The 15548-nt window shown below is 58.5% G+C and overlaps 1 protein-coding gene across 1 annotated transcript; it reads left to right on the forward strand.

The window, feature by feature from the left end:
* The first annotated feature begins 6777 nt into the window (after positions 1-6777).
* Positions 6778-14784, forward strand: PRDM12 (PR/SET domain 12). The gene is made up of 5 exons (XM_086625314.1): positions 6778-6991; positions 7835-8025; positions 9002-9157; positions 13328-13439; positions 14402-14784. The coding sequence occupies exons 1-5, from the start codon at positions 6778-6780 to the stop codon at positions 14782-14784; spliced, it is 1056 nt and encodes a 351-aa protein (XP_086481440.1).
* Positions 14785-15548: the final 764 nt, after the last annotated feature.

Consider the following 15548-nt stretch of genomic DNA (forward strand, 5'->3'; position numbering starts at 1 on the left):
TCATCTCGCCCGCCTGCCTCCTCGGCCCCGCACCGGGGTCACCTGTCTGCGGGGTGACCCCGCTCCCAGCACACATCCCTGCCCTCCACCTTGGCCGGGCACGGCCCGTGCTGCCTCCGGCGTGTCTGGGCTCCCCTGGCCTGGAGACGCTGCCCAGCCGTGGTCCGGGGAGGCTGTGGCTGGACACCTTGGACCCTGGTCCCAGCCTTAGCTGCCATCTCCCACCACCAGCTCCTGCAATGCCCCATTGCAGCCAGCCCATGGGTACGGATGGAGTGGTGTGGGCAGCATGGCCCTTGCACGGATCTCATGGGGAGCAGAGAGACGGGCAGGAGGGAGCAGTGGGGCTCACACGCCCCATTCCCCCTGGGCTGCTCATCCTGCCCTGCCCTGGGTGCTGGCCCTCTCTGGTGCAGTCCCCGGCGTGAGTCCCAGTCTGGCAGCTGGAGCTGCTGCTGCAGGAGAGATGGCAGTGGGATGCAGGAGAGATGGCGGTGGGATGTGACTGTCCCATCCCCAGGTCACTGCCTGAGGGGAGAAATAGGTACAGAAATTGTCTCACTTCTCCAGTCCAAATCTCCCTTCACTTCCTCCTGCTCCATGCTGTCGGGGAGGAGCCTTTAACAGTTGGGAGCACCTTTGGCATCCAGCCTGGGTGCAGAGACCACCGAGATAAGAGAAAGCAAGTGGAGGCTGTGCCTGGCCCCACCGCCTGGCCCTGGCTTCGCTGGGACCCAGGGGAGCACCCAGCTCCTTCAAGGAGGTCGAACCCCCGTGGTGCCTCGTTCATCCCCAGCCAAAATGTTTGATCGTGGGCAGAAAAGCCATCATGGGGCTATTTTACACTCGGTGTTTCCCAGCAGCTCGGTGAGGGCCCCGCAGTGCTGGGGCTGCCTGGGCAGGGGCTGGCATCCAGCCGCCCCGTGCCACCGGCCCCGCTCGCCGAGCCGCAGCACCGCAGAGGCGGACGAGGAGTTGCTGTCACAATTTGCCACAATCATGTTTCGTTTCGAGGCTGCCCGAGCCCCGTGAAGCAGCCAGACACAGCTGGGAAGACGATTTTTTTCCTCCTCTGTTTGCTTTTGTGCACCGTGACCCCTTGCCAAAATAATCCTGGAAATACTACTTAAAAAAAAGAAAGGGGAAAAAAAAAAAGGCGAGAAAGCGAGCGAGAGCGGAGGGGAGAGCACTCAGCATCTCTGCTCGGCTCTGCGGCCTCCCGCAGAGTGAAATGGAAGCAAATAATGCCCTAAAGCTCCTTTTCCGAGCGGCGCAATCAGCCCGCCTGGTTCAGAGGGGCTGCAGCGCTCTGTGCCGGAGCGCTCGCCGGGAGGGTCATGGCTTCACTGCACCAAACCCTCCCCTTCTCAGAGCCACTGGGCACCCACCGAGAGACCGGTACCCCAAACCCTCCCCACTGCTCCTGGCCCCTCGGAAGAGAGCAGGGACAGGCAGCGTGTGGTTTGGAGGGGGACGAGGGTCCGTTCAGCTCCATCCCATGGATGTGGCGCCTTGGGGACGACAGCTCCCCTCCTTTTTGCCCCTGGGGAGGTGGCAGCACATTCTCTACACCACCCACACGTATGTGTCCTGTGTTGGCATAGAGGGAGGGACACTGGGGCTGTCCAGAGCAAGGGGTGCACCCATAGGGAACCCCTCAGTGACCCAGGACAGCTGTGGGCCCCATCGACACATGTGGGACACCCCACGCAACTGGGCAGGTGCTGTGTGGGGTCCCGGCGGGGCGAGTGGAGGTGCAGGGGGGTACTTACCCTATGGGGAGACATGGGGCCAGCGAGGGACCTCACGCTGGGGCGGGTGGCAGCCAGAGCCCCCAGCCCAGGCTCTCCCCAGCCATCGCCTCGTCCGCCCACGCCTCCTGCTCCAGAGTGGCCAGCGGCAGCAGTGGGAGCGTTCCCGGGCGCAGGTAACATTTGGGCACATTCCCATAACCGAGTGCCGCCAACTGCTGCGGCGGCAGGGCCAGAGCCCCCTCTCCAGCACTGCTGTTTGCTTTGCAGCCTCCTTAGCCCCTATTGAGGCTTTTCAGGAGCTTTAAGTAGGTAAAACCTGAGGAAGAGGCTATTTTCCTCCCTCCCTTTTGAGCCCTGCCTTGTGCCCAAAAGGCCCCCTTGTTTCACGCGTGCCAGTCACCTGGCTGGGCCCCCAGCCCCTTTCTCTCCCAGCCTCCCCTTTCTTTCTCCTTTCTCTCTTTTGACTTTTCCAGGAGCCCTCGCTCTCCAAACGAGCTTCAGATTGGATCCAGATTGAGGTCCCTTTGTCTTTCAAGGGTTGTACTAAGCTAATTAAATGTGATCCCAACAAATAAACGCAGATCTCCCCATTACATTCAGGCCTGCCTTTCAAGCAGCACCGGGCGGCCCCTCGCCCCCGCCCGCTGCGCGCAGGGTCCCCCTCATTGAGTCCCGGCCATTGAAAGCACTGCCAGGATTTCTTTTGTGCCGGGGGTCTCCGAGTCCTTTTTCCATCAGAAAAGACCCCCAAACAGCAGCTCGGCCTTTGTGAGTTGGCAAGCAAACGCCAAAGAAAAGCCCCCTGAATGCTTTAATAAATGACACATTTAGCAACTTCGGAGGCGCCTGGCTCCCCCGGCATCCGCAGGGGTGCAATGATCCCTCCTGCCCCTCCTTTCCTCCGGCTCCCGGGGCATTCGCAGCCCGTGGAGGTGCGGGGAATGCGGCCAAAGCACCTGACCGCCTCGGCTCCCAGCCCGGCTCTCGCCGCCGTTCCCCCTTCCCCCGGCGCTCGGCGGGGGCGCACGGGGCAGGTGATGGGGTCGGCCGGGCTGCGCCGCGCCGGCCCCGGGCACCAGGGCCCCGGGCAGCGGGAAGGGCGCAGCGGGGCGGCCGGGGACGGGGAGCTTTTGAACTCGGACCCCGTGTGTCCCTTCGCTTGGTATTAGCGCTGGCAAATCCAAAATCGTCTTTAATGACACACACCAACCCCCACGCACCCCGGACCGCGGGCTGCGCTGGACTTTTCTCAGCTCCACTAATATCTTTTTAATGACTTTGGGAGGGGGCAGAGCCCGGCTCTGCCCTAGAGCCTGGATTGCTCCAAACAGATGTTGGGGCAGAGGGAGGGGGATGCTCTTCCCTGCCAGGGACTTTCTTCTAGAGTTCAAACGAGAAGGGAGCTTTCAATCACCGCTAAAAATGTATTTCTCCCCATTGAACAATGGGCTCCTTTCTGCGCCCGGGGGCACTCGGCTGCGATCGCGTTTCTGCTGCCGGGAAGGAGAAACCGCCGGTTTTCGGGCAGGAAAACTCAACTTCGAAAAGAGCTCTTCCCCGCGCCGCTTATTTCGTGGCTCCGCATCCCGTCTGCCTTCATCTCTCTTACAGGAAAAAAAATAGAAAAGATCGTAACGGCGAAGAAATAATAATAATTTCGCGGCTGTAGCCGTTCGCTAGCTGCGCACCCGAGCCGCCCGGAGAGTTTTTGCGGTAAAGCCGGGCAGTTTGCAGGCTTAGAGGAACGAATATCGGCTGCCACCGGCCCCGGGGCAGCGGCGGCTCCGCGCCCCTGCGCGCCCGCGGAGGCAGCGCCCGGGCCGGCTCCATCCCCGGCGCGTCCGTCAGCGGCGGCCCCACAAGAGTTAAATTTTAAAGCAAATCAAATTCCCATTGGCCACTGTATATTATCTCAGCAGTCTTCATTTGATACCTCTTTAATACAGAAAGGAGCTTTTCAAGCCCCTTTTCTCTCTTTTCTCCCCGCCACTCTTTAAGAGCAATAAATGTTCAACTGCAATAACTATAAATCAATCTCCGCTCTGTTCAAATCCTATTCATGCGAAGGGCTGGAAGAGGGGAGAGAGCTCCCCCCTCCCCCCCGCCCCCCAAAAAGCAGCTGCTGGGCTCTAATCTCCTTTCTTGCACTGTCATTCACCCTCATTTTTCCTCCATCACCCCATCCCTGCAATCTTTTCTTGTTTTGCTTTTCTTTTCTCTCTTTGCTGCATTATGATCCCATGTCTCCCCTCATCAGACCCCAACCTTGTCCAGATCCTGACCATCCCCTTGTAGGCTGTGAAAGAAAAGAAGAGTCCATGGATGTCAAATTGGTCTCAAAAAGACCATGAAAGATTGATTTGCTCCACTTTTCTTCTGCCTGACATTATTTCTGAGGGTCCTGAATGGGAAACCAGAAAGTCTGGGACTGGAATAAAGATGTTCTCTCTGTAAGGGGGAGACGGGGGGGAAAAATGCCCATTTACTCCTGGCCCATCAACCCTGCAAAACAGAGCAAAAGAAAAGAGGACTGTGGCTATTCAAAGTCACACCAATATGTACACCTCCCAACAATATGCCAATATACTGAGGGCTTCTCTATTAACACCCATGAATATTAAAGTGCTCACTAAACGCTCAGAAGGAACTTTGGGAATATACACATGAAAATACAAGCAGCATTGTGTGGGGCTCAGAACAATGGGGCGGCGATAATGGCCCTTCTCTATTAACAGCCATGAATATTAAACTTGTTTCCTCTTAAATGTTAAAAAGGAGGGATAGCTGCGATATTAAAAAAGAGAAGCGAGAAGGGGGGGGACACACACACACCAAAGCACCTTCCTAAGACCGGGAAGAAGCTTGGGGAAACAGCTGGGGATATTTAAAACCACGCAGAAAATGGAAGGATTTTTTTTTTTCCCCACCTTTTTCCATCAGTCCCCCTGTCCGAGCCCCAGCACCCCCGAGCCCCCCGCAGCCGGGACCGGGGCTGCAGCGCAGCCCGCACGGGAGCCGCGGGTGTTTTAAGAGCATCTTTTTTGGTGGTGGTGGTCTTGGGGGTTTGGTTTGGTTTGGTTTTGGTTGTGGTGGTGGGGTTTTTTTTCTTTTTTTTTTTTTTTTTTTTGTCCCGGGATAACTTGAGGGTTGATGTGTTTCCTCGGGTGGGAGGGAAGAAGCAATCCGAGGGGATCGCTTGCCTCGGCGGCCGCAGGAAGACCTATGTTGTGAAAGCTTTCCACCTGATGCGTTTTATTTAGCAAAGCTAAAATATTCACTCGCCACGTCGGCTGACAGCTCCTATAGCCAAAGTCCAGGGGAAAAAAAATACTCAACTTATTTTTACGCCTATTAAAACGCAAAGCAAAGACTCGCAGGTTATTAATCTCCCCTTTCTAGGGCAGCGCTGCCTCTCTCTGGGCAAACACCTTCAGGAACCGCAGGTTTGGGTTGATTCCTGACATTTTCGCCACTTCTTTAACGGGTTAAAAGGAATAAGCGATTGCACCTGGGTTGTAACATCGTTTTCGCCAGGCAGTCCTGCCAAGGGGAAAAGCCGCCCGACAAGCTCACCCTATAAAATGCCCAGCCGGGGGCTGAGGACGGGGATCTGGATGTGCCCGGCTCCTTCTCCGGGCACGGATGGGACCCCGCGGGGCTGCCCGGGGGTTTGGACCGCAGGAGCCGGCCTTTGAGGGCTTGAGGAATTTGGGGGCCCATCCTTCTTCCCCCCCACAGTCCTTTACAGCCCCTCGTCTCCATGAAAATCAAAAGAACAAGGCTGAGGAGAGGGCTCTAAGCTCCGACACAGCAGGATTGGGTTTAAATCCAGAAAAGATTAACCCTTTGCTGAGCCGGTAAAGCCGCGGGCCCTGAGGGAGGGGAGCACTGAATTTGTGGGGAGTGCTGTGGGGACCCCTTCGTGGAGGGCAGCGGTGGCTGCGGGGCTCCCGGGGGTTGGCGTGGGCACCCTGGCTGGCAGGGCAATATTTTTGAGTGCGGAGATGGCGATACTGCGGCGGCAGAGCCCAAGAGATGCCGCAGCTTCCCCCGGGTGGGAGTCTGGCCCTGGGGGGACGTGGCAGGACACGGCTGCCATTGCGATGAGGTGGAGGGTCCACTCCGGTCCCTTCCACCCCTGGGCACAATTCCCGGCCCTTCGCACCTTGCCCTGGGAAACGCAACGGGGATGCGGGTTTGGAGACCGGCCGGGCTGGAGGTTGCAGCTGGGCGAGCCTGGCCCTGGGTACAAGCGAGTCCTAGCCCCGGGGGCGCGACCCCCCCTCCCATTCTGTGCTTGGGGCCCCTTTCCGAGAGTTGGGAGGCAGCGCCGGCTCCTCCCGGGGCCGCCGGTACCGACCCGCCGTGCCGGGGATACGGGGGGCGAGTGGGGAGCCGCGGCGGCTCGGGACCCGCTGGGGAAGTCCCGGCCCGTTCCCCGGGGCCCGCGGGAGCCAAACGCCGCCGAGCAGTGGGGTCTGGCGGCGTCAGGGCCGCCGATTTCGTTGTGGTGCGCAGCAGCCCCAAAGTACCGCGTTTCACCCCTAAAACGAGCGCGGGGCACGGGCAGGGAGCAGGACCACGTAAGACAGTGCGCGAGGGTGCGTCCCGTCCGTGGGGCACCGGCATGGGCATTTCTGGCGGTTTCGATACTTTTTCACCCTACTCGGCTGCTGGTCGGGGGCAGGTGCCCGGGTTTGCCGTTGCCTGGGCCGGGGGGTGCAGGAGGCTGGGCCGGTGCGTGTGTGTGTGTGTGTGCACATGTGCATGTGTGCTCGCCGTGTCCCTCCCTCCCTCCAGCCACCCCACCCCCGGGGAGGGGAGGGGAGGGGGGGGGGCTCCGACGGCTCGCCTCGCTCCGGCAGCCCCAGTCTCTCCGCCAACGTCAGGGAGGTCATTAATAACCAATTAGGAGGGTCAATGAAGCTCATATATAGCCGGGCGGGAGCCGCCGAGCCGCACGGAGCCCGGCCCGCCGCCCGCGCCCCGCCGAGCTCGGCCCGCCCGCCGCCGCCTCGCCCCCATGATGGGCTCGGTGCTGCCCGCCGAAGCCCTGGTGCTCAAGCCCGGGCTGAAGCCGCAGGGGCTCTCGCTGGCCGAGGTGATCACCTCCGACATCCTGCACAGCTTCCTCTACGGCCGCTGGAGGAACGTCCTGGGCGAGCAGCTCTTCGAGGAGAAGAGCAGCCCCAAGACCGCCTTCACGGCCGAGGTCCTGGCTCAGTCCTTCTCCGGAGGTGAGTGGCGGCACCGGACCCCCCCGATCCTCCTCCCCAGACCCCTCTATCGGCCCCGGGACCGCTGCCCGGCTGCGGCTCCCGGCGCCCCGCTCTCGCCAGGCGTGTAATAGCAGTTGACTGGGGAAGAAGGGCTTTAAATTCATTTGGTTAACTTGGGCTTGACCTGAGAAAGTTCCCACTTAAACCGTGGGCTGGGGAGGGGGCCGGGGCCGCCCCGCATTCAGCCGCCCGGGACAATATCTTTTCTCTCGCCCCGGCATCGCCGGGGCGTCCCGGTTCCCTTTTCCCCCTCTCGGATTTCTGTTCCTCTCTTAATTTACCATGAAGGCTAATTCCATTTCCATTCACGATATGTCAACCATCTCATCTCCCCATTTTGTAAGAGGAATTCCTGGGCCCTTTTAAACAAGCCCTCGCGCCATTCAGGCACAATGTACCGCTACAGCATTCCTAAAGGACTAATGAATTTAGAATTAGCAATTTCTTTCTATTTGAGTTTAATGAATGCAGATCACTTTAACAGCATGACAAATTGCTGGATGGGCCGAAATAGACACCATTTAACTCCTTTTCTCAGCTCCGCTCCCTCGCCCAGCCCGGGCTGCTTTTCCCAGGTACCTCCTCAATGCCCCGGGGGGAACCTTGTACCGCTTTGTAGGAGCCCGGTTGGGCGTTTAAAAGGCTCAGACCCGGGATTTGGGCTGAGGCCGGGGAGGGGTCTCCGCTGCCCCCCTCCCCGGGCACCCCGGCGCGTTCTCGGCCCTTGCCCGCGGCCAGCCCGGGGAGCGGTGGGGCAGGAGGCGGCGGGTCCCTTTTCCGAGCCCTCTCCGCCGCCCGCAGAGGTGCAGAAGCTCTCCAGCCTGGTGCTGCCGTCGGAAGTGATCATCGCCCAGAGCTCCATCCCCGGGGAAGGGCTCGGCATCTTCTCCAAGACCTGGATCAAGGCCGGCACGGAGATGGGACCGTTCACGGGCAGGGTCATCTCGCCGGAGCATGTGGACCTGTGCAAGAACAACAACCTCATGTGGGAGGTAACGACCATCCCTCCTCACCCCCAGCCCCGGTTGGCCCAGGGAAAGGCAGGAACGAGGTGCTGGGGCCCGGGGGCTTTGTCCTGTGCTTGTGTGCTGCCAGGCACCCTTCCCGTGCCTCTGTTTCCCCGTTCACGACAAGATCTGGCTTCCTCCAGGGCAGGAGAAGGGCAAGACTTCTTCAGCTCTTGGAGGATCCCCAAAACGCTATCGCTTGTGCCCCACGCAGCAGAATCACACCCTGCCCTTTCCCACCATGGTGAACCCCCCAGCTGGCAGCTGCCTGTACCATGTTCCGTGGGCAAAACCAGCTCTGCCCCATGTCCCGCTTTGTCCTGGCCCCAGTGCAGTTAACCCTGGGTGAAGCCGCAGGGTTTGGGGAGGATCTGAGCTGCCAGGACATCACACATTAATGCCCAGCTGGTAGAGGGGGTTTTCCTCTTTTTCTTTACTTGTTTCACTGAGTGTCAGACTTGCACTTTTTAATTTTTTTTAATCATTATTCTAATTTATGCCTAATAGAAAACTGCCTTACCTTTCCTGCCACCCTGCAAAGCATCTGCCCCTCCAAGTTCCAGCTCTGTGGGCATCTTCCCCCTCCGCTCTGTGGGCAGCTGCAGGATGCTGAGCAGCCCCTTTGGGGCTGAGCTGCTAGCACGGCTCTGCCGAGAAGGGGGATTGAGGCAGGGAGCTGGGTTATCCGTGCCCGCCGTGCCCATGCAGTGAGAGCAGGGCACCCTTCGTCAGCCCCGCTGCGGGTGCGGTATCTGGCACCATGAGCAGGAAGGTCTCCCGTCTGCAGGCAGCAGCTGCCAGCAAGGTCTCAGCCCTGAGGCTGTGCTGCCTTTGAGCTTGTCCCTGGCCGGGGGCTTTATCACAGAGCATCCCCCTGCACGGTGATCCCCCACGCAGGAGGTGCAGGGGCTCGGTCCGTTGTGGGCACCATCACTACCAACTGCTCTCTTCCCCTTCCCAGGTCTTCAACGAAGATGGCACAGTGCGGTACTTCATCGATGCCAGCCAGGAGGACCACCGCAGCTGGATGACATACATCAAATGTGCCCGGAATGAGCAGGAGCAGAACCTGGAGGTGGTCCAGATCGGGAACAGCATCTTCTACAAGGCCATCGAGGTAAGTGGGGCTGGGGGGCAGCTGGGCAGGAGCTGGGAGCAGAGTGCTGGGACTCTCTACCCCACAGACCCTCCCTTGTTTTTGGGCTGTTGCTGGGGCATCTGTGAGAGCACGGGGTGACTTTGCTGAACCCAGGACCCAGACCCATGGGGACAGGCAGGTAGCGCAGAGAATGGCTGTTGCACAGGCTTCAGGGAGCAGCGAAGGGCCCCTCTCCTTTCTGTCCCCTTTTGGTGGGCTCATAGGGTGATGTGTCCTGAGCAGAGGGAGAGCAAACGCTGCCCGAGCCTGTTTTGGCATGTTGAGCGTGGAAAGAGCTGCAGTCCTGCCCCAGCTGGGGCTCCGGGCAGGAGCGGGGTTTTGATGCTCTCTTGAAAAAATGGGATTTTGTGTAGAACCTGCTTCTCTGTAGCAAGGGAAATTTTGGGGATTTCTGTGAAAGCCAGGTGCTGAGTGCAGGCTGTGCACAGCTTTTTCCCAGGGGGTCACAAGCAGCTCCGACTGCAGCAGAGTGAGAGCAGGATGGGGCTGTGGCAGCCAGGCAGGGTGCGGCACTGGGCCAGCTGTGCCGTGGGCTTTCTGCAGTGGGGCTGTGGGGAAGGGACTCATCCTGCCCTGCTCATCCATGTGCTCCTATTTAAAGTGCTGATGGGTGCTGGCCCAGCGGGGAAGCTGGGTCCCAGGGGTGTCCCAGGGCACAGGCTGCCGTGGTGTGGGTTGAAAGCTGGAGGCACCCACAGCTCCACATGGGAGATGCTGGGGTGGAGGTTGATGTCTGGCTCCCTGGCATTATTGACGCCATGTGGATACAAGTCATGCAGAGCCAGCGGTGTGGCGGTGGGGACCAGCCCTGCTTGTGTACCAAGTCCCCACAACCTGATGCTGCCTCAGGTGGAGGAAGGCGGTAGCTTGGGTAGATGTCCCTGGGCAGCTGCTTCAGCTTAGGGCAGGAGGGGGAACATCTCCAGTTCCACCTGAGACCAGCGCTGTGAGATGCTCCTCTCCAGTATTGGGTCCAGAGTCTGACAGGCTCAGGACTGCGGGCTCCCGCACTGCTCGCAGCTGGGAGAGGGTCTCAGCTGGGAAAGGGTGAGAGTGCCTGCTGGTACCACAGGCAAGGACAGCTCCCCGCACCTATCTGGGCTCCTGAACTGGCTTACAGAGGAGCAGATGCTGGACCGCCCCACGGCACAGGACCATGGCTCAATCCTGCATTGAGCCAGCATCGGGGCTGGGTTTGGAATTGTGGAAAGGCGAGTGGGTGGGCAAGAAGAGAACAAGTATTTTCTTCTGCTGTGGGAGAATCCCACATGCCTCTCAGGGCTTTGCTTCTTTTCCCCGTGCAACGCTGTGAGTGAGAGCCACGAGCGCTTCTGCACTGCTCTCCCCATCCTGGACACCCCTCCATAGGCTTTGGCTGTACCCGGTTTTAAGACCTGATATTCTTGTGGGCAGCTGTGCCTGTTGTGAGAGCAGCTTAATTGAATTTATTGCTGTTCTTGAATTATGCAAAGAAGTAAAATAATTCCAGGTAGCTGTGGTGTAATGAGGAATACAGTTGTGTTTCTCGCACCTTGTGTGTGTGTGGATGATGGGGCAGGTGAGCTGATATTTGGGGAGGTGCAAGCAGAGGCCCCTTATAGTCACGGTCAAGCTGCAGGCTTGCTCCCGGAGCTGAAGCAGCCTGTGCAGGGTGAATTTAATTCCCTTGGCACAAGTGAAGTTGAAATGTTGAGAACCCTGAGTGATGGGGAGGTGAATGTGGGGACAAGGGATACCTGCTATCGCGCTATGGTGTGGTCCCTGGGCATGGCAGGTGCCTGGCGGTGCTCCCGCTGCCGCTGGGTCGGCAGGGTCCCTCCGTGCTGGGAGGAGCAGAAGGGGCCGGGGCTTTCGGTGTGAGACTGTGAGGAGCTGGGTCACAACTGGGCCTGACAGGTCAAGGATTCGCATCTTCCGTGGGCTCCCCATTCCCACCCGTGCCTGTGCAACGTGCTGCGGGCACGTGTGTGTCTACACACATGCAATCCAAAACCAATGGCTTGTTTGAAATTGTTGGAGTTTGTGTACCCAACAAGAAAGGGAAAAGCAAGAGAGGGTTTTCCATTGCGGTTCTCTCTCTGCTGGTTAACCCCCAGCACGAAGTCACGGGCACACAAATACAGTGTCTCGGACGGGAACGAGCTCTCCCCCTCCTGCCTTGTCACCTCCCTCACCACAAATCCTGGACCCAGAGTGTGGCATCAGCCTGAGATCAGCATAACAGCTCAGTCTCGGGCAGGATACACGGACACCGACCTGACTCAGCTGTGCCCTCTCTCAGCAGCATATTTATCTGTGCCTGGGCACTGTCACTCTCTGTCCCCCTCAGCCTCCTGCCCCCCCACCGCACACCCTCCTGCCCTGTGCCCTTTGCATTCAGTTCCAAACCGGCCCCTCTCACCCTGCACCCACCTCTGCTGCACCATGACTCCAGCACAATATCTCTTAGGACACTTTCCTCATCTACCCACCAAAAAATTAGATTTATTTGGTGCCTCTTTTGCTATTTGCCTTTAATATCCTCATGTGCTTTGCCTGTTTCTGCCCTTACTTGCTAGTTTGTTTTTCCCATCCTCTTCCTCAGCAATTCCAAGTTGGAAAATAAAGTGAGAGCAATGAGTTTTGGCCTTTGATCTGAAGGCCATCAGATTCCTGGGGGGCCATTTAAATTGCTTTGGGGTGTATGCACGAGTGCTCACCCGCTGCTGGCACAGATGCGCCAGCTCCAGCAGAATAAAACATGCACACACACATATGCACACACGCCATGTGTTTTATCCTTTCAGCAATTTTTATTCTATTTGCTTGTATTAAAAAAAAAAAATCATTTTCTGTTAAGAGAAAATGACACAGAAACAGCACCGATTTGAGATGCGAAACAGTATCATCTTTCCCTGCTTCCCAAATCCCTCTGTTGCAACCCCAGTGAGGTCTTTATGCAGACGGAAACTTAAAAATACGAAGTCAAAATTCTCACTGCTTTTAAGAGCTTAAAATTAGGCACGTTTTCAGTGCTCGGGTAATCTAACTTACGATCTGTGTTTCACATGGATGATGCTTTTCTTGGACTATTCTGTGGATGGAAAGTCATCCTCTGAAACAGAGGACTTTCCCCTTTCTAAACTTGTTTCTTGACACTAAGGACTTGAAAGGAGAAAAAAAAATCTGCTTGATTTTTTTTTTTTCTATATAAAGTGATGTTGTTGTTAGTGTTGCCTGAATCCGTGTGAGAGCATCCGTCTTCCCAGCCGCGGCTGCTGCACACAGGAAGGCTTGAACGGCATTTCCCGGCTGCTCGCTCCAGCCACCTTGGCAGCGCGAGAGCATAACGGGAACAGGGGAAGGAGAAGTGCCATCATTTCAGGGAAACCGGAGTGTGGGTGGTGCAAAAGCCCGTCGCTGGCCCTATAAGTCTCCTTGGCCTGTTGCAGGCACTGGGGCTTTGGTATGGGATGTAGGTGGCATCTCACACCTGAGCCACGCTCTCCTATTGCGGCCCCCGAGCTCTCCTCCGATCCCTGGCCCAATGAACCCTTTGCTGGTGCATCTGCATTTCCATCTGCTAAAATAAGCCCCAGCAGGGTTGGGTTGGAGATGCTGCCTGTGCCCTGCAGCAGCAGGGTGCCGATGGATCCGTCCAGAGCTGAAATGCTCTGCAGAAACCCTGAGCCAGGGTTCCCTGTCATGGGTCCCTGCTTTGGTCTCTGTCACTTGTGCCTCGCTGAGCTCATGCGGCCATAAACGGTTTATTTCTCTGTGTGCCACTGTGTTCTCATCTTCCCGAGCTGTGGGACCTCTGGGTCCTTCACTCCAGAGACCCCAGCTCCGTCTGTGTGCTCTGCAGGTGCTTATTTGCCCGTCACATTGTTTGTGGTCCAGCGTGGGGGATGCCTTGGTGCAGGTTTGTGCTGGTGGTGGATGGTGCTGAGCTGTGCCATCGCCTCCAGTGCTGCAGCCTGAGCTGTGCTGTGCCGTGCCTCCCCGGGGGGTGCTGTGGACTGCTGGCAGGTCCTAGATGGCAGCAGGAGATGTTATAGGGCCAAGGCAGGTCCAAAGCAACCAGTCGAGGATGCACAGGGAGACGTTTATTACCCCTGCTGACATCCCTGTCTGTATTTCTTTTTTTAGATGATTCCTCCGGACCAAGAGCTGCTGGTCTGGTACGGGAACTCCCATAACACCTTCCTGGGCATCCCGGGTGTTCCGGGGCTGGAAGAGGAGCAGAAGAAGAACAAACATGGTAGGTAACATTGGAAAAAGCCACGGGTGCAGCATCCCTGCCCGTTCTTCGTTCACCCTGTCCCCAGCTCTGAGGCCATAGGGTAGGCATGGGGCAGGGGCATCCCAGGGATATGTCACATACAGCTTGAGCAGGTCCCCAGTAATTTGAGGGGTCACCTCCAGGCTGGTTTGCCCATGGCTATTGCTGATGTGGTGGCCAGCAGTCACTGCCCAACCCAGCCGGGCAGGGAGGAGCAGGGCAGGCGAGCGAGCAGGAGGAAGGCAGCCCCAATGCACTGCGAAACGCTGAGTCAATACAGGTGCCTACGTCCCCACTCGCGTTTAACGGATCTTTCCCCAAATCACTATCACAGGAGGCTTTTTTCTCCCTGGGCTTTCACTCTGCTTGTCTTGGTGGTCCCCCAAGGCGTTCCTCTGTGGGCAGGCAGCAGGGCTCTCGGGCGCTTTTGGGGGATGGTGTGTTCAGAGCCAGACCCCATCTGTGCTCCCCAGCCCCACCCCCTGCTCTGAGAGAGCCAGGTTGGAGCCCAGCAGAGCAGGGGAAGAAGCTGGGCCCATGCAGAGACAGCGTGCTGCTGCTGAAGAGCCCAGGCTGGGGCCAGGGCAGCTCGGCTGCAGGCTGGGGGGCTCCTGCGCTCACCCCCTCCAGCTCTGCTTGCAACCCAGGGAGGCGAAAAGCACTTTTAGTGCCCATCTATAGGGCAGACAGGTCGGCTTGAGTGCTCTCCCTCACCTAAATTTGGGTGAGCCCGTTCCCAGCTCTGGCCCCATCCCAAAGCCCTAAGTGCCAGCCTGTATGACCCCGCTCTGCCTGGGATGGGTGTGTCTGCTCGCAGGCAGCCTCAGCGGGCAGAGGAGCCAGCATGGCATGGGGTGGTTATTTAACACCTTAGGGGTTTGGGGAGGGGGTGAGTTGCTGTGCTGAATGGGCAGCACCTGACCATCCCCTGTTGTCCCCAGAGGACTTCCACGCAGTGGAGACGGGGGCCAGCACGACGGGACGCATGCGCTGCGTCATCTGCCACCGCGGCTTCAACTCCCGCAGCAACCTGCGCTCCCACATGCGCATCCACACCCTGGACAAGCCCTTCGTGTGCCGCTTCTGCAACCGCCGCTTCAGCCAGTCCTCCACCCTCCGCAACCACGTCCGCTTGCACACCGGCGAGCGTCCCTACAAGTGCCAGGTTTGCCAAAGTGCCTACTCCCAGCTCGCCGGGCTGCGGGCACACCAGAAAAGCGCCCGCCATCGGCCCCCCAACGCCTCCCTGCAGGCTCACTCGCCGGCCCTGCCCGTGCCCCATCCCGCCTCCCTGGCCCATCACATCCCCACCATGGTGCTGTGAAGCCCCAGTGTGGCAGCGAGTTTTCGGACAGCAAAGACCGGCGCCGAGACATGCAATGAACTGGGGGGTGTCGGCCCTTGGCAGAGCTGGGGGGTAGAGGTAGGGTGCTTTGTGTGTTGGAAGAGGGGTGCTGGTTTATTTTTGGAGCATCGCTGTTTGCATGGGGTTTGGCAGGCTGTTCGGTGAGCGAGGAGAACCCTCCCCAGTTCTGCAAGGGGCTGGTGCAGCTCCTCTGTGTGGGGTCCTCCCCAGGGAGATGGGGTACAGGGTGGGCTGCTGGGCTCTGGGGTTGGCAACGGGAGAGAGGCGAAGGGACACAGCAGGATGCCCTGCATGGATTTGCCAGTGCACTGGGGGAGGGCTGGGGCAGCCTGAAAGCTGCGCCTGGATGAGTCATGCCTGAATTTTACAGATAATTTGATGGGAAGAAAAATTGCTCTTATCACTCCTCCTCTGCTCCAGAGAGTGCCCAGAAAGACACACACCCCATCGAAGGGCGGGCACAGCCCTGTGGCAGCCGCCCCGTTTTTGCCTGTTTACCCCAGGGGTGGCTTTTGCCCTGGTGGCTCTTTCCAAAGGACACATTTCCCTCCTCGGGAGCCCCGATTTAGCAAACAGTTGGGTTTTTCCCTCAAAATCCCCTTGCCTGCCCTCCTCCAGCCCAAGCCGTGTGTTGAGGTTTGCCCGACACTGAACGATGCCACGGGCAGAGGGGACGAGCCGCACGCCACGGGGACACCCCCAGCCAGCTGGAAATGCCCATC

The sequence above is a fragment of the Tauraco erythrolophus genome, chromosome 22 (assembly GCF_009769465.1).
Source record: "Tauraco erythrolophus isolate bTauEry1 chromosome 22, bTauEry1.pri, whole genome shotgun sequence".
In the NCBI taxonomy this organism is placed as follows: Eukaryota; Metazoa; Chordata; class Aves; order Musophagiformes; family Musophagidae; genus Tauraco; species Tauraco erythrolophus.

Bases quoted from the DNA above. Each gene is read 5' to 3' on its own strand.
- PRDM12 (XM_086625314.1), top strand. From the start codon at position 6,778: ATGATGGGCTCGGTGCTGCCCGCCGAAGCCCTGGTGCTCAAGCCCGGG. The intron at 9,158-13,327 runs GTAAGTGGGGCT...TTCTTTTTTTAG, and splicing joins TCTTCTACAAGGCCATCGAG to ATGATTCCTCCGGACCAAGA. The intron at 13,440-14,401 runs GTAGGTAACATT...TGTTGTCCCCAG, and splicing joins GCAGAAGAAGAACAAACATG to AGGACTTCCACGCAGTGGAG.